Below are 25,973 nucleotides of genomic sequence, written 5' to 3'. Positions count from 1 at the left end.
TTTGCACAGAAGTTTTAACAAAACTCTTCTTGACTAATCACTGGAACTTTGCTATTGTGCCAAAGGAAAAGAGAATATGAAGACAAAATCACTTAGTTTAGAAACTTAGTGGTTGACTTTTTTTTTAACCTCTGAGCTTGGTGTGGAGTTTTTGAGTAGGTAGAGGAATATATTGGGGGGATTTGGCAGAATCAGTACATTATTAAAGGGAAGTCTAAACTCTGAAAACAACATTTTAACTAGTGCCCTAGCTAGATGAAATGTCTTTGTCTGCTAAAGAACATGAAGTACATACTATTTGGTTAAACAAAAGACTAGGAAATACATTATCAGAAAATCTCTGTTCTGAATAACAGTTTCGCTAACTGGAATGTGTTTAGCTTCTGTTATATAATCAAACCGAAATTATAAAATGGCAGGAGCTGTGTAGTCACATTCCTTATTTGGTGCTATGATGTAGCCTGATGAAGAGTATGCGTATTGAAAAGTTGGGATCTTATGTCTTAGTGAAGAGCAAGTTCAGTCCAACAGTCAGGACAAACTTACTTACCAAGAGGCATCTTGTCCCTGGGAAGGGAACTTTCTGAAAAGGGAGATGAGTTTCCTTTTGCTCAGCAAATTTGCCTTGCTACTTTCTTTGAATAAGTAAGTGGTTTTAACCTGTGGAACAGGAGGAAGAACCCAGTGTTTCTGTGTATCTTGATGGTATCTGTACCCAAATGTATCTATAGAGCAGTGACCCACATCTGCAGCTCTTCCTATGTTACTCTTGAAGGTATAGCTGGAATCTGGGTTTATAATATACATATACAGCATTTTCCCCTACTTTGGACCTAAATCACATGAAAGAAAAGCATCAGAAATAAAAATGTATGTGTTTGGCTGGATCAGGGCCCTGATCTCACATATAATATATTAATTAGCTTCTTAGACTTGATGATATTGGAGATATTCAAAACCTGACTGGACAATGTCCTCAGCAATGTGTTGTCATTGACGCTGCTTTGACAAGGGTGGTTGAGCTACATGATCTCCAGATCATCTCAGCACTTCTGTGACTCTGTGACAGTGTTACCTTTTTGGCAGCTTTCAACTTGTCAAAGACAGAGATAGGAAGAATGGAAGTTAAGCTAATGCTTTCTAGTGAAACAGCAGTTCAGTACAGCCCATGGGAAACACCACTGCAAGCCACTTGAAGTGACCGGGACAGATTCAGTCCTGTCAGTTATTTGTTGGGCTCCTGTATATTCATTTGCATAGGTCCAACCAGAAAATGCTGTGTATGTCAGGCAATATTCTAATGTCAAGAAATTTTGGTTACATCTTGTGTTAAAGGAGTGCTGTGCATTTTTAATTCCTAGCTAAATCAGAACCACATTTGATAGATTACTTTTTGAATGGTCATTTGGTATAAAGAATATCTTTGGAGAATATTCAAAATAACTCTCTTCTGTATCTACGTGTGATTGGTAGGGGATGGAAGAGGCCAGGAAGACATGGATTCATTTCTTATTTTGCCACTAGGTTGTTGGGAAAATTTTTATGTCTCTGTAGAGATCACTTTATCTTCTGTGCTTCGATATCTTGCTCTTTGAAGGTGGCCATCCTACAGCTCTCCATAAAACAGGTCTGGGAACATGGAAATTGCTAAGAGCCGCAATATGATAAGTAATGTTAACTTTCAAAAAAGAACTAGCCAGGCTTTCAAGGGATCTAACAAAAGTTTTATTAAGTTCTGTAACAGGATTAGATGCAGTAGAAGTGAGTCTAAAATTTTGAGTGTTAGAGTAAAATATTTTATTTTAAAAGTTCAACATTGCTTAATGGACTAGTAAGGGCACTAAATTTTTAGGGAACTAGTTATTTTGAAGAGCTTGTAAACAAGGTAGGTAGAATGTTTTAGAATAAAGCATACTTTGAAAACATCAAAAAATCAAGTTGTGTTTTTTAACCTTTTACAGTTAATTTACTGGTGTTGCAACTGTTACTGTCATGCAGTTAAGTTTTAATGTAAATCAGTAGAAGAGGGGGTTCAAAGTATGCTGTGGAGAACATCGTCAGTAATTGTAGCTTAGCGATATGTATGTTGTTTAACGGATTTTAGGGAATGAAAGAACATACTTGAATGTTTAAGGAAAAGAGGAGCTGTGCCTGTTCTGGTTTGGGGTGGGAGTGGGGTGAGGTGGATTTTTTGACAGGCCAGGAAAGTAAGAATGTGATAGTTACCACAGGTTTACTGTATCACAGTTCTTGCTGGGTTTTATTTATACTGTTAAAAGAGTACTAATCTTTAGTCTTTTAATGGGTTAACTTCACAAATATGCTTGATATTCTGAAATAGCTGTAAAAGTTTCCATGTGACCCTGTAGGGTAAACTGAATTAACAGAAGATACTGCACTAATCTGTTTTTCTGACACTCAAAAATTGTACACTTCTCATTTATACTACAGATTTGTACTAATGATTTACTTAAAAAAGTTTACAAATTATATTCACGTTGCTGGAGTTGATAATTAATGCTATTAATAAGTACAGAAACAATCTGGAAATACTTGATGTACTTGGATACAACAAAAAGGAGTATTCTCCAAGTTCCTACTACAGCTTTCCTAAATCTAGTTTGTATGATTCACAGTAAAAGGGGCAGATGTTGGTGGCACTTACAGAAGTGCCACTTGGATAAATTGAAAATTTCAACTGTTTACCTAAAGGCAGAATTGGGAAACTTGTGTGACTTGCATTTATTTTTAAGATTCCTCTACTGAGTGTAGAGAGAAGCTTTACCTGCTGCAATTTAAGGACATCTAGCAGTGAGGCAGTATGCTGAATGAAACATATCATTTCCCTGAAGCAAAGGACTATTATTTTGAACTGTCAGTTTACTACAATGTTTTTTAGCTTCCTGGATCAGTGTGAATGTATGTAATGTAATTGACAAGCATTTTGAATAATAAAAACGGTAAGATCAAGGAGCCTACCAAAAAGAATAGGACATTAAAAGGGCATAATTATTCTTTTCTTAACCATTGGATCCCAGTTAGAGCCTTATACAGGTAAACAAAACCATAAAAATTAGGTAGCTTAGAGCAGTTGGAAAGAGAGAATTCATTTATAGAGACTGCAGTGTAATAAAATGTCAGCTGTAAAAAGCAGACTGAAGCGAATGCAGGCAGTCTATGTCTTGCCACATTGCTTAGAGAGAAGAAGAAATTAAATGCAAAGATGAGAGTGGCAAAGCAAGAAGAAATTTTTTTGTTTTTCCCATCCTCATGTTAAGGCCTGATTCCCACTTGCTGCGTTATAAGTAGTAAGTTTTTCCATGTTTAAGCTAATTTTGCAGAGCTTCAAAAGCTTAATTGGCTTTGCTGCATTAACAGTAGGTCCTTTCCGCATTTTATTGTTTTGAGAAGTGCAGAGCATGACAGTCAGCAACTTCAGAGTGAGTTGCAGGGTGGCACACTGCTGAGAGCCTCTGGGAGCAGATGTTGAACCACAGGCCTAAAACCTGATGTTCTATACAATTTGGAACCTTTTACTAAAGAAAAGTGCTTTTGCTAAGTGGTTATTTTTTCCTTATCTATTCTCAGGGTTGCTCTTGTGGAAAATATTCCTGAAGGGATCAACTATTCAGACAGTGCACCATCCCATTTGTCTCTTTTCCAAGGCTGGATGAATTTGCTTAATATGGCTGAAAAGTCTGTTGACATAGTATCTTCCCAGTGGGACCTCAATCACAGTCATCCATCAGCATGCCAGGTATGTTCTAGCCTAACAAAAGGGTGGGACTTTGAGAATCTGTTCTTGTTGTTTCACTATTAATTTTTTTAGAGCTACAGTCCTTCCCTGTAGCAGACCTTTTTGTTTGCGTAGTCTAAAAAACCATTTTCTTATGAGGATTTTCCTGCCAATACAATAGTTTTCTGAGAGCAGTGACACACTTGGACTAGATAATACATCCAGTACATATTCATATCCCTTCCATCTTAGGAGAGGATATCATTGTGTAATCTTAAGAAACCTGCAAAAATTGTACCTATATTAATACATCCATAATTTGGGAATATCCGCAAATCTATACACATTTTCTGTTTGATGCAACTGATGAAGTAAAAGAGCAAGCATGTGGACTAATTCTGCAGCCAAATAGAGGGATAGAATTACACTCATAAAGAATGTAGTATCAGATGATTTCTCATAGCTTTTCAAAATTAATTTAAGGAGGGAGCGGTGTTCAAGACTTCTGCAATTAAGAACAATAGGAGAAAACATAAATCATAGTGAATGAGACAGACATGCATTACAATGATGCTATGCCAACAAACGCTTTATTCTTGAGAGCAGTCCTCTTAGAAATATGGTAAGGACAGGTTTCCACTTAGTATCACTTGTAAAACTAAGGTATCAAAGAATTGATAGGCTGAGAGTATGTCTTCCTTTCCACAAAATGGATTCTTTGCTGAAAAAAACCTCTCAGCTGACATGAAAGGGGGTTAAAATGACAGCTGGGTAACTGTAAGGAATCAGCTCTTATCATACTATATCATAAGCTCTTCGGTTTACTCTCTAGTTCTGTTGATGTTGTGCAGTAAAAAAAATACCTTTTGGTAGATGATAGACAAAGACTGGTATTCCGAGCCACTAAAGATACTACTGCAAATAGCCTGTGTTTTCAAATCACGAACTGGATTCTACTTCTCTGAAAGAGTCCCGTAGCCTAGTTGAATGGCATACATTAACTTTTCTTCAGAATAAATCTGCTGCATGTCCATTTAAAAGTGACAATCTGAAGTGAGCAGCAAAATGGAAAATGTAGTGCAAACCCTTCCTTTTAGAATGCTTATAAATATTGGAATATAGTTTGTGAATAAATTTCTTGAGTATCAAAATATTGAGATTTTTCACAATGTAATTCTGCAGCTAAGCTGTGTTTAAATTTATTGCCTAAGAAACTTCAAACCCATATATTGTCATTCAAGCAGATGAATTCGAAGAGATAGTGCCTTAGATGGTTTTAGGAGAGCATGAATTGGTATGTGCATAAATCTTTTAAAAATGTTTTGTCTGAAAAAAATTCAACATGTCATTTGCTTCAAAACCAGCAGAGCTTAGCAAATCCCAGAAGACAAAAATAGCAAACTGTAAATTGGGATTTCAGTAGTTAAGCATCAAATCCATTCACTTTTCCACATTCTCATGCAAAGTAAAAACTGTAAGATAGTGCTGAATATCAGAGCATGGAAAGGAAGAAGAGACATTTAAGAAGTAGATTTGTGCTTTCATCCTCAAATGCACTATTAAAGCCAGAAAAATGAAACCTTTATCATAATATTCTATTCTAGTTATCTATTTCTGCCTGCTAGTAGTCCTACAAAAGTGAGTAATTACTTCTGTTTAAAGGTAATTAATATTCCAGTCATTTCCTCATTTGTACAGCAATGTGGGCTGAACAGCTGATAGATCTTTCTGTCAAGCTTGTCTATTCATGCTAAAACACTATACTGTTATTGGCCAGTCTAATTGCTAAAGAAATTGCCAAGAGACAGCATTTCTTAGCGAATCGCTGCCCCAGAGAATGTACACAAAGCTTAGTGTGTGAAAGGAAAAGGAGAAAACTTGTATCATTACATCTGCTTTTTCCACTTGTAAAATGAAAGTGAAATTTCAGAGAAGCTTCAATAATTGTAATCCAGTAATTTTCTGAAGTGTAAGTCGAATGTTCTCAAGTCTTTACAATTTGAGTTCAGGGGAATTTGCCTCAAAATAGCAGAAGCATTATGAAAAGTTAAGGGGGTGAGATATAAAACTTCCAGGTAGTATGGTGCTTAGTGAGTAAGTTTTAGTCATTCCTTGAATGATTCTTGTTTTATCAGAAACCAAGGACATAACCATTTTCCATATGGACCCACATCCTGCTCTGTAACTAGCAATTTTCATTTTATGAATATTCAAGGCATATTGCAAAACAAGGTTCTCTACAAGAGCACTTCAACAGACATAGGTTTTTGAAGGAGGAAAGCTGAGCAGGCTAGATTTCTTTTTCTTATTTACAAGGTTTAGCTACTTTTTCTGTGTTTGTGTAGCTACATACACACATGCATACATATATATACATATGTATGTCCAATATATGTATTGAAGAAAAATACAGCAGGAAATTCCTCAATTTTTTATACAGACATGCATATATATACTCATGCCAAATATACGTATCATCCATATTGTCCATTTTTTCCAAAAGTATATTGGACATATCTATGTATACATGTGCATATGTAAAATTGCAGAACTTCCTGCTCTGTTTTCTTCATTTTTGTTTGTGGGTGTGTTACCTAGTGTCTTGACAGTTGCCTGTCCATGTTTTATTGTTATAAATCTAAATAAACAGTCATTGCTGACTGAGCTGTACAGGGCACAACTGCTGTGCCCAGCTGTCTGGGTTCATGAGTCTTGCTGAATTGGAGTCTCCAAATGCAAACACATGTTGCTGCAGTGTTTTGTGTGCTTCTACAGTCAAGTAAACAAATATATGTTTGGCAAACAACTGAGTAGGCTTTCTACACCTGCTTTTCTTATTCAGAAGAAAACCATGTGTTTTGGTGACTTTGCATTGTCATCTATGCATTTTTAAGATATCAGGGTAGATGTCATGTAGAGGCTTTGAGACTTTTGCAGAATATGAATGTGTGACTCCTGTGGCAATCTGATGTTTAGAGGTATCAGAGGACAATGGAAACACAGTTTTTGAGGATAGCTTTTAATTCATTTGTGGTGAAGAGAGAGGTGAACACAGAATCATACCAATTTTATGATTTTTCACAATTCATTTCCTCAGGCTTATCTTATGTTTAGAAACTTTAATTTACAGTGACCCTTTATAGTTCCAGCAAGTCCTTCCTGACCAATTTCATTTTATATTTCACAAATGAGAATTAATGCCATCATTGCTTATTGGCATTGCCATGAGTTTGCCACAGTTCTCTCTGGATGGCTATTTGGATGACCATAGATGATTGAAGGGTATATCTGCATCTGCTTTTTACAACAATCACATAAAAAATAGGTGGTTCTGACTTTATTTACCTACCTATTGTGCAGTTCCCAAATGGCTTGATGGGAGAATTCTCCTACTCCATTTGATGATATGTCTCATGTAAGCCAGCTGTCCAGCTTTGTAATGAATCTCTGATGATGACTCCGACTCCGTGTCACTCCGACATGCATTGCCCAAGGATCTTAAGTGTTTTATTTGGTAGTACAAATGCTAGTGCCAGAGTTTAAGTATCTGTCCTTGACAAGTATTAAAAAACGCAAATAAGTACAAAGAAGAGCACATCTCCAAACCTAACATCTAGCAGCAGAAATTGGCTGCAATCAGCTGTGGAGATCGCAGTGTATTTTCTTTTCTGTAAGCTCATCTTTACACAAACTCTCCTCTTCAGGTGGTGGCATTTCCCTGGTGCGGCTGGTACAGACTGTCATAGAAAATAAATTTTAAAAGGAGAGGTTTTAAAAGGAAAGCACATTCCCTCCCTTTTCATTAGCTGCTTTGCTAGAAGAGTTTGAGAAAAGCATTTTGAGTTTCTCTGTTCTGTATTAAATAGCAGAAGCGAAAGTTAAAATTTCTTGATTTATTTGCACTATTGGTTTCTGCCAGCATGCTACAATTATTAGTGGTATTTTATAGATATATCCAGAGGCTTGGTTATAGGACAACTATTAGTAGACAAATATTAGGACAAATATCAGTAGAATTATATAGAATAAATCCAGAAGAATAATCTGGAAGTAACCGGTATTATTTCTGTGGAAAGGAAAAGCTAAGAATTGTCTAAACTCCTACAGTTTAGATTCCTGCAATCTAAGTTACGAAGAGCACAATAATTCAATTTTAGAGTACTTCAATAAATATAGCAGTTTTATGTTCATATCTCCCCTATTTTATTTTTAATGAGGAACACATGCTGGTAAAGACATCAGGCAAGGGAAATCAGCCAGGCTAGAATCAGTCTGCCTAGTGACTGCTAAGAAATTAATTTAGGGGCAATTTTGGGGCCTTTTGGTAGTGATACCTTTCCTGTTTTTTCAATTCACCGGGTGGCATTGGGATTGCTGTTTCAGATGTATGATAGTTTAAAGCAACTACGAGAATGTCAGTTTGTTTATGTGATAAATACTTTTTACATGCTATCTTGTCACTTACAGTAGGTTTTTTTGAAACAGCCCAGTGAAAAGTGTAAGAGAGTATTTTATCAGGATAGAGAGATTTCTGGTGGTATTGTTTGTTAAAATGCAGATATGGTATAAGGTAGCGTGCTACAGTTTCATGGCACTTGGCTGCTACCATTTCGCAGTCCTCACAAGCTGGGTATGTAGAAATGATTCTGGTCGCTGTCACATAGTTGTGCAGCAGTCTGGTATTGTCTCACAAGGGAGTGTGGTCTGAGTGACAGCATGAGGGTTTGTATTCAACAGAAACATTTCAAATATGCTGACAGCAGTGACAAAACTCTTCAGACCTTCTGTCCTGTCTTTTTTCCCTTTCATTGAACAAAACAGTAAAACTGCAAGTAAACATAACAGGAAGTATAGAAAGTGTGTTTCAAAGTAATATTAATGGGGAAGAAGGCCAGGTACCTCAGTAATGAAGGAAGAATTTCTACTACCCTACTTTAGTATGAACAGATTTTTATATTCAAGTCGTGAATTTTTCATAGTTGTTTGGAGTGTCTACACTAAGTTTCGGTGAGTGTATGAATGCCTGCTGAGGGATGATGCAGCTAGGGATGAAACAGAGGGAATTCTTTACAGTTCTGGCACCAGGTGACGTTTTTTGTATACCTGTATAAATGCACATGTTTGTGGTGAGTGGAGTGTACTCCTAGTCTTAACCATCACTACTCAGAAATGCTTTAAACGTTTTATCAATTTGAGGTTTTACCGTTTATGAACATAACTGGACAAAAAAGGATACTATAAGTATATAGGTTGTGGTGTTCCAGATGGGAAAAGAGATGTATTTTCAGAGAAGGTATCTCCATTGGAATGCAGGGCTGCACTCCAGGTGATCTATTCACCCATAGGATGGACTATTCAGCTGGCAGCATGGCCTCTGAGAGACAGCCAGGTGGTCCATCAAGGATGCTGTGCTGGTTGTATCAGGGCATGCTAAGATCAGATAAAACTCAGGAAACACTGCTATGGTTTTTTTGTCCAAACTAAAATTAAAACAGAAAGTCCAGGCTTGTTTATCAAAGCTTTTGTAAATCATATGTAAATAAAATCTTGTGCAGGTAGAAGTGGCAATAATGTCCAAAAACAATTACCATGGGGAAAAAACCTGGTAAAGAACCATCTCCTGAAACAATTAATATTATGAGCTTTAGATGTTAATTTTCTTTATCAGAACAGTTAATGCATTAATTTGTATAGATAATTCAAATCACTTTCCATCAAATTTATGAATGCTTTTTCCATGTTTATTTTTGTATGATAGCTTTCCACTATGCTTCTAGTCAAAATCAGTTTTTACAGATAACCCAGATAAAACCAGTGTGTGTCTGTCTTTCTATCTAGTATGTTAAATCAACATATAGAACCTTTCTGAGTAGCAATTTCTACATAATTAATTACTTAATGTCATGCAAGCCTTTTATTCCTTAATTTTCCTTGCTCACTTTTTGCAAAGATATAACTAATGAAAAACAAAGCTGTTGGTCTCCAGTCAGTGGACTCAGATGAAGTGGGTCCAGAGGCAGCCTGAGCTCTGGCATGTCAGGAGCCTGTCGCCCTGCGGGAGCTGGGTGACAGGGCAAGGCGTGGGCTGGGAACTCGGCAGACAACAGTGCAGTGAGTGTTTTTCCCAGATTCAGTTAGAGTCTACCAGTGCCAGTCCACAGCAATTGCAGGAGAGACCCTCGTGGGGGGAGCAGGGCACCCAGGAATATTGGCCAGTGCCCAACTCCCCTGGGATCGTGATGGAGCTGCTGCATAACTCTGTATTCAGCATCCACCCCCTCCACACTATTACCTCATTAATTCTTACCTCTGGTAACATCTGCTGCTCTTTTCCTTTTAAAAAACCTCAAGACAGTCGCTGATATGAAAATTAAAGATCCTTTTAGCTTCATGAAGAATGTGAGCGATAGACACTCCTTGACTTTTACAGCAACTCAGTAAGGGCTTTTGGGTGTGTGAGTTAAATCACAGGTGTTATTTCTTACATATGGGACCATCTAGTCCCTTCAAGAAATGCAGAATCTGAGTGTAAGAAGCATTTTGAGCTTCGTGCAAAGCATTTTTTGTTTTCCTGTTCTGGTAGCTATTGTCTAATGCTTTTACTATAGCAGTGTTTTACTGACTACTAAGCTCCTGTGAGGCCTGGGATGAGCAGGAAGCTGTGCTGTGGATTTGAGCCAGCAAGCAGGCATATATTACAAAAGTAAAACATAAATGGTAGTTCTGTGTTTCCATTGCAGCCTCTGGCTGCTCTGTAATTTTGAGAAAGCTAGCTTTCAGGAGGGTGGGTATTCTTATTTTACTACATATATTCAAAATAAGTGAATATTAAAAAATACATCTGTACTGTTGACAGGTGAAGAGCAACTTTCTGTGACTGCTTAATGCTTAAGGCTCAGAAACACTCCAAGTGTCAATCTATGCAGGCAATTACAGGGCAAAGGGTGGCTTTCCACTGTCTGTTGCTTCTGGATTTGATGTGAGAGGAGGGCTTATGTCTGAGGTTTTGTTAGTCCATGCTGTGTCAGACTGCATCATCCCAAACTGCTTTTGCTATGGCCATTTTCACTGAACACAATGATCGTTTTAAGATTTTTAGAGTAACAGTTTGTATAGAGAGTTATCTAAGATGGTTCTGTAGAAAGCTTTGTGTTCTACCTGTTTGTTTGAAAGTTAATATGACTTGCTTTTTAGCTTTGCCTTGGGGCCAACATTATATCAAATCTAAAGTGAACTGTGTAGGTCGGGCAGGCACTTTTTTGCATATTCAGCTGCTAACTGTAACTAGTGTCTGCTGTGGCAAGGTAGAATGGCAGAAAGGAAACAGCCTCTAACTGTGGTTGTAGTAATACAGCACAGTAGTGGTACACCGAATATTTTATTCTTGACGTTGTGTACTTAGATTCTTCTAAGTAAGCATTTTTCTTTAAGTTAAAATATTGAATCTAAAATTAAGCATGTACTATGCAATCAGAAGGTCTACTTTTTCTTTGGTTCCTGGAAAAATGGAGCAATTTAAATTTCATGCTGTGGCTCAGAATGAGATTCCCTCTTTTTTTTTTTTTTTTCTGTGTTAGAAATATGGCTTAAATAATAAAGTTAAAATAGTATCAAAAGGGGATCTAAGTGTATGAGATACACATAGATCATTGTTTTCCACCCCTGGTATAGCTCATCTAAAGATGAGTATGTGACCACTTGAATACTGTATTGTACTATGGTTAGAACAACTTACAAAATGGACATTCAATACACATAACTGTTCTTTTCCTTGGACTTTTTATCCTGATTTAACGAAATGTAATTGTATAGAAGAAAGTAAATGTAAAAATACATTTATGCAGCATAAAAACACTTCATTCTCTGCCTGTCACCTGTCCTCAATAGTATTGCACAATCTGGGAAAAGGAAGAAGCAAGTTTGGCCTTCAAAACAGTATTTCTCAAAAAAAAACCAGTTGAGTTGCTAATCTTTAAGATAGATTTAACCACATCTAGGAACAGATTTACTCAGCGGTTGTACAATATGTTTTTGTTTGGGTTTATGATATGCTGTTAGAACAATTCTGTGTCTTACAACTTCTGCTTTCTTTAATGTTCTTCCCAGGGTCAGCGTCTTTTTGAAAAATTGCTTGAACTGGCATCCCGAAATATTGAGATAAAACTGGTGAGCGATATACTGCCTGTAGAATCAAAGGTATTAAACGACTTGAAAACAAAGGGTAAGACCAAGGTCTTTATGTTGTTATGCCAATAACTGCTATGTAATATTCCTTTTACTTAAAATGCAGACTCAGATGATATATAAAATGCACACATTGGTTTAGAACTGTTACCCTATAATCTTTCAGATTCCTCTGGTTCGTAGTTGTCAGAAATCTGAAACTGTTACTATAGTTGGTGTTTGCTGTTTGCAGGTGGTTAAAAAGGTGGTACAGAGATTAAATATATGTTTAAACTCACTATAGCCTTTCTAATAGTATGCAATGTAACCTGAGAGACTGCTGTCATACCTTGTGGGACACGATAGTTTTCTCTTCTGAGCAATGGCAAAATAAATGAGTAAAACAACATATCTATGCTACTGATGATTCTGAAGCACTGGAAAATAGACCATCAGTCAGATTTAGCCAATTGAAAAGGTTTTCTATGCTACGGGTATTTCTTAGGTGCCTGCTTTCCTAATTGTTTTTTTGAGGTTTAAAATCCATATCCAAAGAGGGATTACACACTGGCATTACATGGCTAAAGTTACTTTATGTAAAACTGTGGAAAATAACAAAGAGACTTTAAGAAATGCTGAAAGAAATTAGAATCTCTTAGGAGTTTTAACAATCTTAAATATGCTTTTCCTGGATACACTAATTATCTATATAATCTGATAAAAGAATGATTTTTCAAAGGGCAAAAAGAATCTATGTATTTTGATGATGATCATTTTTGACACAGATTACTGCATGGATCACAAAGGGAAATCTGAAAAAGGAATTAAGTAAAGCAATTGCTACGTGTAACAGCACCCTAACATAACATGTCTGTATTATGGCAAAGTATAAAGAACACCCTTTTCTAACAAAAATCAATCTTTATTTGTTTAAATTTCCTGTAACCTTCTTACTGGGCAAGTAAAAGAACATTACTAATGGAAGTCCTGGTCCCTTAAAGAGATCTATTGATCAAGACTGACATGTTATTTAAATGTAATAACTACAGAGTCCTGTCATTTCATGATGTGGCCTATTTCAGGGCTTTGACTATTTCTGTTATGTAACCAAAAGTGATATTGATCCTTTGATAACCAAATACCTCGGCTTTGTGAGACATCTGTGAAGTAAGGAATTATCTTTTTCTAATGTGTTGAAAAAGAAATAGGTATTTTAATATCGATGCCAGTGAAACTGTATTTGAAAAAGTGGTTTCTTTTCCCTGTGATTCTAATGTCCCAAGTTCCCATGAGTCAGATGAGATGAGAGGCAGGGCCTGTATCTTTATATTAATGTATCTGGCAATAGACATTTTGGCTACCATTTGTTGAGAATACCCAACAGCAAAACCTATCCTCTTTCAAAAAGAGATGAGCAAAAAATTTGAGCTCAAAAAGGGAGCGATGCCTGATTAACACTTCCTTCAGTTTATGTGGGAATTAATCAGGCTTGTGAGATTTTTGAAAAAAACAAACAAACATAACATGGGCTTTTACAATTCAGTTTCCCTTATGCCTTGTTCAGATTTCCAAGACAGGAAATTTCAGAGTATTCAAATGAAGTGATCAATATATTTGAGTCCTCTGAGCTACAAACAGTTGGAAAAAGTCACTTATGTAGTAATTCTTGTGAGTTTTGTTGTCATATTTGAACCCTGTAATTGTAGATATCATTGTGTACTGCTGACCTTTTCAAAGATCAATATTATAACTTCTTGATTTTCTCGCTATGGATGATTTTTTCTAATTCCATATTTTGGTTTGTTTATTTGTACACATTCTGATATTTTTGTTAGAATGTCTTGATTATGATGTGGTGATTGCCAACTCTGTTGCAAGTCTTTCACCTGCATTTAGGCTTATTGTTTGGTTTTTATCTCCAGGAAAGCTAGGTAAATCTTTATTTGGTTCTGCATTCCTGAAAAGAGGTAAGTTAGGTTTAGCATTCAATCAGATTTAGCAGTCTTAATTTTATATTGAAATAAGCAGACCTTGTATGAACAGCAGATTCATGGTATGTCCTGCTTGTGTCAAATAGAAGCTATCTGATAGGCTATCTTAAAAAAACCCCACAAACAACTACCCCAATTTCCATTAGTTACATTATTAGCACAGTAAATGGAAAACATATCTATATTAGCCTTTTTCATGCCTGCTGGAGGAAAAAAAATAGCGTTACCTACTACCATTGTCTTAGCTGAGGACAAACATTAAGCTTTGCTATGCTGTCCCTGAAGATCTGTTTATTAAAATTGTTAATATTTTTGCTTGTGAAGCACCAGCCACCTGCATCCTCAGAAATCAGTGAAACTTGAAAGGGAACTGCACATCATTTTGTGGTCATGCATATTTACGAAGATAACAAACTTTCTTTTTCCTTGCAACTGATCAGATTTGTCTTAGAAAGTATGCCATGCACCTTTTTTAATAGAAATGTTCCTCTTGTGGGAAAGAAAGCAGTAAATATATCAATAGCTCAGCCAAGTTTTGAAGCTTCTCAAGATGGAGAGCCAGAATACATTTGGCTGAACAGACAGACCCAAACTCCCACTTGTGGTGTCTGTCTGAATTAGGCGGAGGAGGGTCCAAGCCCTACTCCGTGGCTTGTCAGCTAATAAACTGAGCTGATCGTTCCTAAGCAGCAAATATGCTTGGGGCCCAAGCCATGGGCAGTAGCATAGAAAGCACATACATGGCCTGTGTGAGGTTTGTGTGTCCCTGAGCCTGCCTTCACCTTGACGAGGTAGGCATAGGCTAGCCTCTTCTTTCCAAGGCAGATTGTGTGCGAGAGTCAGACTGTCTGCAGGTAGTGGGCTGTCCTACTAAACATGAGAAATAGTTGCTATTGCACAGAGAAGGTGGAAGAACTTTGCCTTTCTTTTCAGCAGACTGGGTGATCAGAACCCCCGAGCTGTGCCCCCATGCTGTGTGGGCTGGTTCCTGGGGTGGGTCAGGATGAGGGATATTTTGGGTGTCAGACCCAGGATGTATCTGTTGATATACTGCCTGGGAACCTTTAAGAGTGCTGCAGTTCCTCAGCCCATGGTTATCTACCTCACTCGGTATCTTCAGGTAGTGTGTCCTTTCTGACAAGTAGCCCAGGTAAAAGTCTTATTATCGACACTGGCATGGGGTTATATGTGGTTGCTTGAAGAACTAAGTCATCCAGTTGTCTCATGCAGGGGTTTTTTTTGTACTAGGAACCATGATATGTTACAGTACTGCTGCATCTCAGCACAGATGTGAGACTGTTTCTGACAGTCAGATTATTCTAGCACATCTTTCATTTTTCTAGACAGCCATGCATGGAGCCCCCTTGCCTCTTCTCCCCATTTCTGAAGTATTGTAGAAAGCAGCTTTAATAGCTTTAATAACCCCTTTTCCAACCCAGGGGTTCATTCTAGAGTCCTCCTTACACATCCTCCCTCTCCAGCAGCTGTCCCTACTGATTAACAGAGGAGAAAATTGAACTCTGACTTCAGATTTGAGCTGATGGAGTAAGATAAAACATAACTTATGTGGACAGGAGAGGAGAACTGAACTGATGCAGAGTAAAGTAAAATTAGTAATTTACAGTTGCAATGTGAGTACAGATATCTGAACTAGCTCTGAACCTGCAGGTTTGTCACCACTGTTCAGCCTTTTTTTGTCTTGCCTTTGCTTTCCTGACTCTCTTGAGGTAGCTGTAAAAGGGGATAGCTTGATTACAGAAGCAGTCTAGCAGCTGCAGCATGAAATGGGGATTGATTTACTGTGCTAACACATAACACACCTAGAGCTGTGGTGACAGAAGTCTCTGGGTGCAGAGATAATGTACACTTGCTAATAATTGCTGCACTGTGGGAGTGTTATTTAGTTGCAAAATTAAGCATGCAGAAATGAGGAAACACTAGTCCCAGAAAATATATTTATGATAGACTTTAATTACATTATCAGATTCTATATTTTGCATAGAATACCTGGCTGGTACTTGCTATAATCTTATCACATTAATCAGAAGTTATTCCCTTGTATTGAATAAGAATACATCAAACATTGAATACCTAAGGCAGATGATGCTCATTCAGGGGATATTATTTCTGCCGTTAATGGCTAGAATCTTTTATCTTCATATTTAATGTATGTCTCCAGGCTTGCTTTATTGCACATCTGCCAGATCCTGCACTGAATGTAGAATGATTAATTTCCTCATAGGCTTTTCCATGCTGCCTCTCACGGCAGTATCTGAGTGCTCCGCAAATACACTATTAATGAATTTCTTTTTACATCATCACTGTTAGGCGAGGTCGCTTGATGTTTCAGTCTCTCAGGGACAAGTAGCAATTATTAATGGCAGCACAGGCACCAGAAGCCAGATCTGAGCATTTGTTTTCTATAGTCATAATTTTAAAAACGTATTAGTAATTTTAAAAAATCAACCACATGTAAGTTCCCCCAGCTCATGTTGTCAAAATTATTACTAAGCAGCATATAAACTATAATGTTATTTTTATAGGACATTTTGTAATATGTAGTCCTAGGGTGTGAAGTCCTCTGTAGTTAATGTTAAAGCTCTATTTCACTTTCACATATGTATACAAATACTATGCATATATGTATATGACTGTCTTGCAAAACGTAGGTCTGCCTGTAGGCAAAATTTGGCTGACAGTGTAAACAAACATGTTCTTCTTTATCGTCCTTGTGCTGTGACAGTAGCTTATTAATGCTTGTTTTCAAGGTTATTGTTTTAGCCTTTTCTCAGCTGTGGTTCAGTCTACTAGATTGAAACATTTCTTGTAACCGTCCCACTCCTTGCACGTAATTGTGTACCAGTCTGTGTTCCTCAGTAACATTCGAATAGTATTGTCTCCAATTAGCAGGTTGTTGTATCATTTCTTACGTGTACAGAATCTAAATCCCTTACTAATTATGATCTTATTTTAGCTGACATTGTTAATGCATTTTAAGACATGCCAATGGATTTCCTTTCTTCAATTTGCATTGCTTCATTCCTTTTCTGTTTGTTCTTTTTCCAATACTGCCTTTTCATGAATCATTTTTCATACGTTTGCAAGGAATGTTTTTTTGTTTTGTCAGTGTTAGCTGAGGAAGATATGAAAAGAGGAGTCTGTCCGTGTCACAATGTGATTTAAAAAAAAAAAATCAGCAAACTCAACTAACAGAAATTGAGAATTAGCAGTGAAACTGGAGAATAATATAAAGTCATTGTGTTAGGGCAGGATTTAATCACTAGATCACATGTGCAGCTGTTACTCACTGAGCAGTTTGTGCACTTTGGCCTAGGATTACACTCTCTCTTAACCAGATACAACCAAAACAGAGAAACTAAAAAGTTATTTTATTGCAGGGAGACAAAGAATGGAGTAGAGGGTGGAGCTCTAGAAGCTTTTTGTGCTTTTGTTTGTGCACTTTAGATTGCAGTCACTAACAGATACCATTCCATGACAGATTAAATCAGTTTATATCTGGGCAGCTGCATGATCCCAGCCTCCTTTCTGCCCTCCCACCCTATGTTGTCCCTGCCTTCTTCCTTGCACCAGTGGTCATGTTGTAAGACAGTTCAGGGGGCTGATTTGGCTACAGTCTGCTTTTTTGTGGCTGGCATAATGGTCATTTGCATTAGATTTCTGCATTATTCAGTGTATGATCTCACAGACATAAATGCTGGGTGCAACACAGACATAGGAAATGCGTAGCTGGAGTTGGCAAGGGAGGAAGGACCGCTGGAACCTGGTTTAGATAGGCTTAATCCATCATGGCACCAGAAAGGTCAGAGTTCATGTAATGCTAGGGACTTTCAGTGGTTTTGGTTTTTCCTGTACTTCTGTTTTAATGGAATTGTTGCACGATGGACAGCAATAGTGAATATGGTTTATATATCAGATGAAATGTGTTTAATCTGATATTCTGTCTGTTTCTGTTGGCACAGTTAAGGTGTTGCATAGTTTTAGAGCTGTGATGCTTATGGAACATGAGTTGTTCTTACCTTTGGCCACAATCATGTTCCCTTTCCCTGTCTAGCTGTGGGAGAATGGGAAGAAGCAGTCATATTTTGAATGTATTATAGAAGAACTGGAAAATTTGTGTTATGTCATAGAAAAGATGGAGATCACCTTTGTTCTATCCATCTAAAAGATGGAGTCCAGTTTGTTTTGTGAAACAAGCTGTGAGTTAAGCACCTTTTTTAACCTAGAGCCTTTGTGTACTACAAACCCTAGAAATGTAGAATTCACCATTTGGGAGAAATTGACATTTTCTATGGAAAAGATAAAGCTGTAGGTGTAAGAGGGGGTGTTTCCTGATAAGTTTCTCTGGGCCTAAAAGATGATTGGGTGGACAATTTGGGCTTTTGTGCAAGCCAGTAATAATGTAAACCATGATGACGTTGATTTACACTCAGCCCAGAATATTTTGTTTCAGTATTAGAGAAAATATGGGGTCAGTGGACTGTGAGCAGATTATGAAAGAACCATCACTGGCAATTTTAAGGATAAAGTAGACAACCCCCTGTGAGGAGTGGCCTCATGAGTGTTTGGCTCTGATGCACGGGAAAGGTCTATATTGGTTTCAAAGATGGTTTTAATAGTTCCATCGTGATTTAGAAGGAGATATGTTTAAGTACATTCATCTCAAGAAAGAAAGCATTTTTTTACAATAAGAACTATCATTTACTGGAACAACCTCCCCAAGGACATAGTAGAGTCCCTGTCACTGGAGGTTTTCAAGATGTGACTGGACAGGGTGCTAGATAATCTCATATAGTCTCCCTTTCCCACAAAAGATTGGGCCAGATGATCTTCTAGCCTGGGCTGTTCTATGATTCTAAGTAAGCCTTTAATTCCTTTTCATGTGAAGATATTGTTGAGAATCAATGTAAAACACTGCGAAGACAAAAAAGAAACTACATTTCTACAATAGGAAGCAGGAATCCTGAAGAGATTCCTGCCTGTCCAGATGACCAGTTTTTGCACAATGTATCATAAAAATAATATTATCTGATGCATGCTCCATAGGAGTATAGACTGCTCTTGAGAGCTGAAGTTCAGTTGATGATTTTATGTAAGGTATTTCATGGAGTTGTAGCTCCATTGCTTGCTTGGTCAGTCTTTCCTAGGCTGGATTCTCAAGACTATGTGAGAGGGAAGGGTGTTGAAGATGGGTTAAGCTTCTGCTATGTTAAAATTCAACAGTACCAAAAATAGACTCATTTTTCCCTGTAATTTTTCAGGAATAAGTAAGCAGGATCCTTTGAGAGGACTGGTAGATTAGGGATGAGTCCTCCTGAAGGAAGCAAGTAATTTCAATATGAGTTTCATAGAGTTAAACAAAGGTGGATGTGAACAAAGGGAGAGAAATCCCTTCTTCCATTCCTTTCAGATTTTGAATGTTGACGTTTTTCTAAAACTGTGCCCAAGCCATACCTTAACATATGAGAATGTTCAAAAGGCAGCTAATGAAAATTGTAGCGGTAAGGCCTTTGACGTCTGAGTTTAAATTCATTTTTATATTTTGATTTATTATGAATCAGGCCTTTTTCCTTTTTTATTATTATTTTCTATTCCTTGGGTATCCACAACAGGGTAGATGCATGCTTTGATTTAGATTTTATTAGTTGCTGCTGGAGAGTGTTTCCCGATATTTTCTCAACAACCTTCAGCCTGTGACAAGCAATCTTAAAGCCAGTTCCAAGACGAAAGATCTCATTATATTCTTTACCTCTTAGAACTGAATAATAACTTTGACAGAGTTCTGCATAATGAGAAACACTGAGCAGAATTTCCAAAACTAGTTGCATCCTTTAAAAAAAAGCAGTTACCGCTTTTGCATCAGAGATTCAAACATTTGAGTATCTACCTAATATCTGGGCAACAGTCAAATGCAGAAACTCCTGCTTAGTTGGTTTTTAGGTAAACATCTTCCTGTTTAGGCACCTAAACTCTTTTACCTCAGTTTATGTTGCTAAGTGTGCACATATACACTAAATGTGTTGATAGCAAGGAAATGTTCAGCATAGGTTTTATGCCTAAATCCCAGGAGAACTAGTATGCAATGTTTCTCACTTGTTTCTGTTGGGGAGCTAGATCCTGCAATGTAAGTAAGGTAAGCCATGTTCAACCTCAAGAAATGTGGCTGAAAAGAGCAGGTGTGTAGTATTTCTAGTACATCTTAGACACACATGTAGATACACAGAATGTCTTTGACACAGAACATCTTCCTGAGTGCAGAAGATGAGGTTAAAAATCCTGCTCTGTCTGAAGGTTTCTAAACTGTCAACCTGAAGTAGACCTGTCTACTTTGCCAGGCACCTGATATAAAGCAAATTGTTTACGCTAGTATTGAAAATCTTACATTTTTAAAACAGAGTTTTCAATCACAAAGGATTAGAAAGTGCAGAGGGTATTCTGTAGTGGCTGTCCCTTGGTCCTACCTATTTGAGCTCCAACAGTTTGCAGAAAGTCTTCTAATTTGTGTCTTCATTTAAAGATGACTCTGTAGCAGTCACACATTCATTTGGGATGGAAGACACCTGGCTTCCAATCCCTGCTCTGCTGCTCCTTCTACTCTCACCAGATAAATTTTGAAAGAAATGTCTTGCCCTTATTTGTGAAAGAATTATTTTAAGCTTGTGGTTGTAGGACAGGATTTTGAAACTCACTGGAGAATCAATCCTTCTGTGCAATTCTAAAAGAGGGGCTGGGGTAGACAACATACCTTCCATTGGCATTGCTAGCTACCTAGTTTAGGTATTTTAGCTCAATAAAAAGAAAAAATTCTGCTGACAGTCCAGTTTTTATTATAGGTTCTATAGGAAACTAGATGCCTAATCTGAGAATAAAACTTTGACTGGACACACACAAATGTCCCCAGATTAGGCACCATAATAGAATACAATGTGAAACAGGTTATTTTTTCTTACGAGTCTGAAGCACAGCAACTTTAAGAAGATTCAGGTATGGCCTGCCTTACAGCATTCTCTAGCATGAGGGAATTAGCAGTATGAGGCTGTCACATCCACAACCAATAGAGGAAAAAACCCTAAAAAACATCACTATAACTTAAATTCTGAAGGAGACCAGGGCCTTGGGTTGTAGTGGCTTGTCTTGCAAAGAGGGAGAGGAGTAAAGGTTCTCTTAAGCCAAAAATTCTGTGCCCATCAGAGCCAGATATGTAAGCAATAAATTCTAATTCTAAGCTCTACCACATCTGTGTCTGTAGACTTTATTTAGAAATTAATACCTTTGCCGAGAGGAATGACTGTGTTCCCAGGGACACTACCCTCCCACTGGTAATGTGTGCTCTTGCATTATAAAATATCAGTCACATGCTTTCCAATATCTGTAGTCATTGTTTCAAAGACCCATAGGTAAATAATATTACATTTTTTATTGATGAATTAAGGCTAGATATACAGTAAGGCACTCTTAAGATTCTAGGTGTTTAGTAAAAACAACTTCATAATTCTTCTGCTTTGAAATCTGTAACTGAAAAAGTATTTCATGGAAGACCGATCAGTATTTTAGCACATAATTTCAGTTTGCAAATGTCCTTGTGCTTGAGTCTGTTACTAATGCACGTGTATTCATGGCTTTGGCAGAAATGGGCACTTTCGTATTTCATACACTCCAGCACAGCTATGAGTGTTGGTAATCCAGCCATCTTGTTAAAAGTTGAATTGCTTTTGTCTGGTAGTCAGGTCCAGTATAGCAGGTTTGTACCACAGGGATCATCTCCAAATCTTGCTTGATAGTTTTCATTCTGGAATGGATTCTTCCTGTATGGCAGTAGTTGGTTTGAGTCACTGACACTTTTTAGTACAGAGGAACCAATAACGGATGGCATTAGCAGAAATTAGTTTTGACATTTTTAAAACATATGGATAGCATGCAAGTTCCTACCTACAGTTACTAGAAGAGCTGCTAGGAGCTGCCAGGGCCATCTGAGCTCAGGAAAAATTTGTTAGGTAGCTGTTCTCCCTTTGCAGAAATTTTGGCACCCCATGCTTTCTCTTGTGTGAGAAAGCACTAACACTATCTCATCCTGAAAAGAGATGAAGGCTCATGGCCCTATGTAGGGGTTCAGAGAAAGCAGGATAATTTATTGTCGGTGGATTTTGTCTTGTCTGTTCATGTGGTTTCCACATGCTTCATATCCACTTGAAGCCTGTCTTCCTAGAACTGTGCCTTGGCCAGTCACAGCAGTCTTGCTAGTAGGATTTGGTATATTTTTGATTGTTACAATTTGCAAGCAGGCTTCAGCCTTCTCAATGATGGTGAGTGTTTGATCTCTCACCTTTTCAAGTTTTTTTATGTCATCTAGACTGAAATGCAACTACAAACTTAGGCAGCTCTGAGAAGACCATCATGTGAAGTGACATGACACAGACACTTGGATCTCTAAAGTTGTGTATGTGTTTTTACATTCTTCTAGCTTCTTTGCTGCTTAGCTAAATCACTTCTGCTTCAAACTTGCAATTAAAGTATTGTGCGCTCAAAATTATATAAGAAGTTTTCAAAATCATCTAAGAACATCAATAAATGTCCAAACCGAGCTGACACTGTTTGACTGACACCATTTTTTTTTCATTTGATGAACACTTTGGAAAGGCTACTCAACTGCGTACCCTTGGGTTGTTGCATACAGCATGGCTGTACCATAAATTGAACCCATGTGATCAAATCTTGCTGGTTTATACAGCATTAGTTACCACGCTTTATCTTTGTAACAAGGAGTTGCTTCTATCACGCTAATAATGATCTTTCTGGTAATCTCATCTATCAAGTTTCAAGTTAACCTTAGCCTTCCACAGCACTTCATTGTGTTATGCATTTTTACACAGCCTAATGGTTGGAAAGTAAATTACATTAAGCTTGTTCTAAAGTAATTCAACTGGAAGTTCCCAGAATGATATCTCTGTGTTACTCTCCATTGTTTCCATCTCTTATTGCACACTCTTACAGAGTGATTGTCTCTAACGTTTATGCTTGAGAAGAGTCCTTTCAGCATCTTCTCCTTCCTTCAGACAGAATATTAACTGTAGTGTGCAAATATTAGTAATTATGTAGTGCAGAAATTGACAGTCACTTCAGTGACTCAAAACAAAACAGAACCCTGCTCTTGACGCTTTTAATCTCAATAGTCATGTCTGCATAAAGTGATGGGAAAAATACCAGCAGTGTTACGAGACTACATAATACCTATACTAAGCTTCAAAATCATGTCAAAAGAACTTTATGATGGTTGCAATGTCAAGCTTTCAAAACTAACAGTTCCTAAGCAAAGGGGCACAGAGTTACTGTCCTCAGCCATAAGACAACGGAAATAGACTGAAGGTCGGTCTTCTGTACTGCTGGGATCAGCAGAACCACACGCTTCCGGAAGGAGTATAGCAACTGAAACAAGTGGAGGATGATATTCCCCTTACTCTGTATATTCTTTTAGCAATTTGTAGGTTAGGAACTGCCTTGTCATGGAGTTTTGCAATCTGTTGTGGTGTTTGGATTATTTTTTCCTTAAATTTGTGCAATCACTTTTGAATCTATTTGTATTTTTGTCATCCACAAAACACTGCACACAGTAGCAATGTGTTCTGCAACTTTAGTATCCATATTTCTTCAAAAATCTTTTTGATTCACTTTATATAGTTTTACATTTAGTTTGCCTGAGTTTAATTTTACTTTTCTCTCCTTTGCTCTCTTTTCTTTTCTCGCTTGGACTCAAATCTCCTTACTGAAGGATACCATTTTATCTGTAACATTCTTCTTTAGCTTCTCTTTTATCTGCCCTTGCATCATCTCTTGGGAGAGAGGCATTTGGTTTTACTAATCGTATACATCTATGCTGAGCCTCTATTAAAATGTTTTCAAGTATTACCAGGAAACCATTTTTTTCTTTGGCCTTCTTTTCCCTTAGCATACATTCTTATATTATTAAGGTCTTTCTGAAGTTGTTACCAGAATGGGCTTGTGGAATACAGATATTGTTACAAAGATAGTAAGCTGGAGTACACTATGGTCATCCTTACAGGGGCTTTTTGATAATTGCAGCTTCCATCAGTATTATGCATTGCTCAAACTCAAGAGTAGATTCTCAGCTTGTGCATTTTCTAGTTGGTCCATGAAGCAATCATTTATGGTATATAAAAATATATTCTCTGTATCATGTCTTTTTGTACCATCAAGCTGTTTGCAGTTATGATATAGACCTTTGAATCTGACATAATCTTCACTGGACCCTATCAAATTCAATGCACAGGGATTCTTATGCTCATGTAAGCATGTGTAGAGTATTTTATTGCATGATCATTTTCATTGTGTTGTCTCTTCTTTCACTTACTGAAAACTGGTCAAGACCTCATCTGGGGACAAACTTGTTTCCTTTTTTTTCCTGTGGTATTAACACTGAAACAAGGGTTCTTCGTGAATATTCAAGAATAAATGTCCATTATGCTCAGAGGAAATGAAGGAATAGTTTAGTTTGCATTTCATAGATGAAAAAATAAGATATAAGTAAGAGCTAAGAGATCCACTTATTTTGATGTCAGTTTGTGGCACACGCAATGTGTTGCTTATTTTGGTTGGTTTTTTTAAAGAGTATTTATCACTGTGTAGCACTTAATATGTATCAGTGCGTTGTAAACAAGATTAGACCCCAAGAGCTCAAACTAAGTCCTCAGAAAATTACATGTGCACCAGCCCTGCCCTGCCCTCCCTCATGCAGAGCGACTTGTGGAACATCAGCTGTGGGATCCAAATATTCTGGGTAGTTTCAAGCAACTTAAAATATGAGACTACTCTTTTTCTCTTGAATCCTAGCCTTATTTTCTCTGTTCTTTTTGTCTTTTATGCTACACAAGAGAGAGGTCCTACAGCAGCGTTCTTTATTCCAGGGACCTGATCCTCCCCCCCAGAAGAACTGTATGCTTCATCTGATCCTGTTAGTGTCTAGTACTGCTTTCAGTTTGATCTTTCATTGTTTTCTTACAGGAGTTGCCTGCTTGCCTGTGCATTCATTATACTTCTTATCAATATTCAGCCATGTTCACCATATAATCTTTATAATTTTCTGATTACATGCATTTGATAGCATGAATCTAATTGATTTCCCTTTCTGTCTCTTGTACACTCTCATCGCGTAGGCTTTCCTGGATATGTATCCATCTAGCTACTTCAAATCAGCTTCAGAAATAATGGCAGCACTTTCTCCTGCAGCTTAGAGTGCCTTGAAGGCATTATTGGGACTAGAAGTGTGCACGCTCCCTTCTGGCCTCGCTTTTGTAGGGATCCCAGAGTGCAGCTGCAAGCAGTCCAGTTACGCAGTCCCCATCCTGTATCCTGCTGCCATGCCAGATGACCCTGAACTGCTCTGTCTCTTAGTGTTCTCGAGCTAATTCTGCTGCTGAGAACTAATTCTGCTGCCTTTTGTGATTTGGAGAAGAAAGAGACGTCCTACAGACCTGGTTCTCCATCAGTTCAAAATGTCACAGGGCAGTAATATAGCTGCGTTCCTGTCCTTCACAGACAGTTGCTGATATTTGCACTGAAGAAATGAGATGATACGTGTGGTCTAGTCCCTCTAGGACACTAAAATCCTCTTGTGATTTCAGTATGTTGTCACGTTTATTGACTCTATATTGTGTGTGTCCTTCAGTCAGCTAATAACATAGAATCTGTGGAGTTGTGGCTTCCCTTTATTTTGCATTCTACATTTCAAATAGTCTGTTTGGAAGAAAGTCAATCTGTGTTACAAAGCTGCTGACAAGCTATTGATTTATATCCCCTATGTATATCCTCAAAGCCAAAAGCATTTTTTCCTGGTGTGCTCTTTATTTTTCCTCAGTGCACTGCATGGATTTTTCTGCTTTTGACACTGGGACATGTCCATTTGTCTCTAAAATGTCTCCATTTTAATGTATGAAGTATCTGGGTGACCAAACCAGAGTGCTGAAGCCCTCAAAAGCGCATCAGACAGGCTGGTCAGAGCAATAGTAAATTAAGCATGAGACTCTTCAGTCTGCTACAGCAGACCTGCAGTG

At 37.6% G+C, this 25,973-nt stretch overlaps 1 protein-coding gene across 1 annotated transcript in view; it reads left to right on the top strand.

Moving 5' to 3' along the window:
- PLD5 (phospholipase D family member 5) overlaps positions 1 to 25,973 on the top strand; it is a 186,730-nt gene that overhangs the window by 111,225 nt on the left and 49,532 nt on the right. The window contains exons 3-4 of the mRNA XM_074925510.1: positions 3,589 to 3,757; positions 11,843 to 11,957. Of these exons, the coding sequence (XP_074781611.1) occupies positions 3,589 to 3,757; positions 11,843 to 11,957 (284 nt within the window). The remainder of the gene's footprint in view (positions 1 to 3,588; positions 3,758 to 11,842; positions 11,958 to 25,973) is intronic.

The sequence above is a fragment of the Athene noctua genome, chromosome 1 (assembly GCF_965140245.1).
Source record: "Athene noctua chromosome 1, bAthNoc1.hap1.1, whole genome shotgun sequence".
NCBI classification, from domain to species: Eukaryota; Metazoa; Chordata; class Aves; order Strigiformes; family Strigidae; genus Athene; species Athene noctua.
The sequence above is the reverse complement of the archived record's forward strand: the minus strand, read 5'-3'. Positions and strand labels throughout refer to the sequence as shown.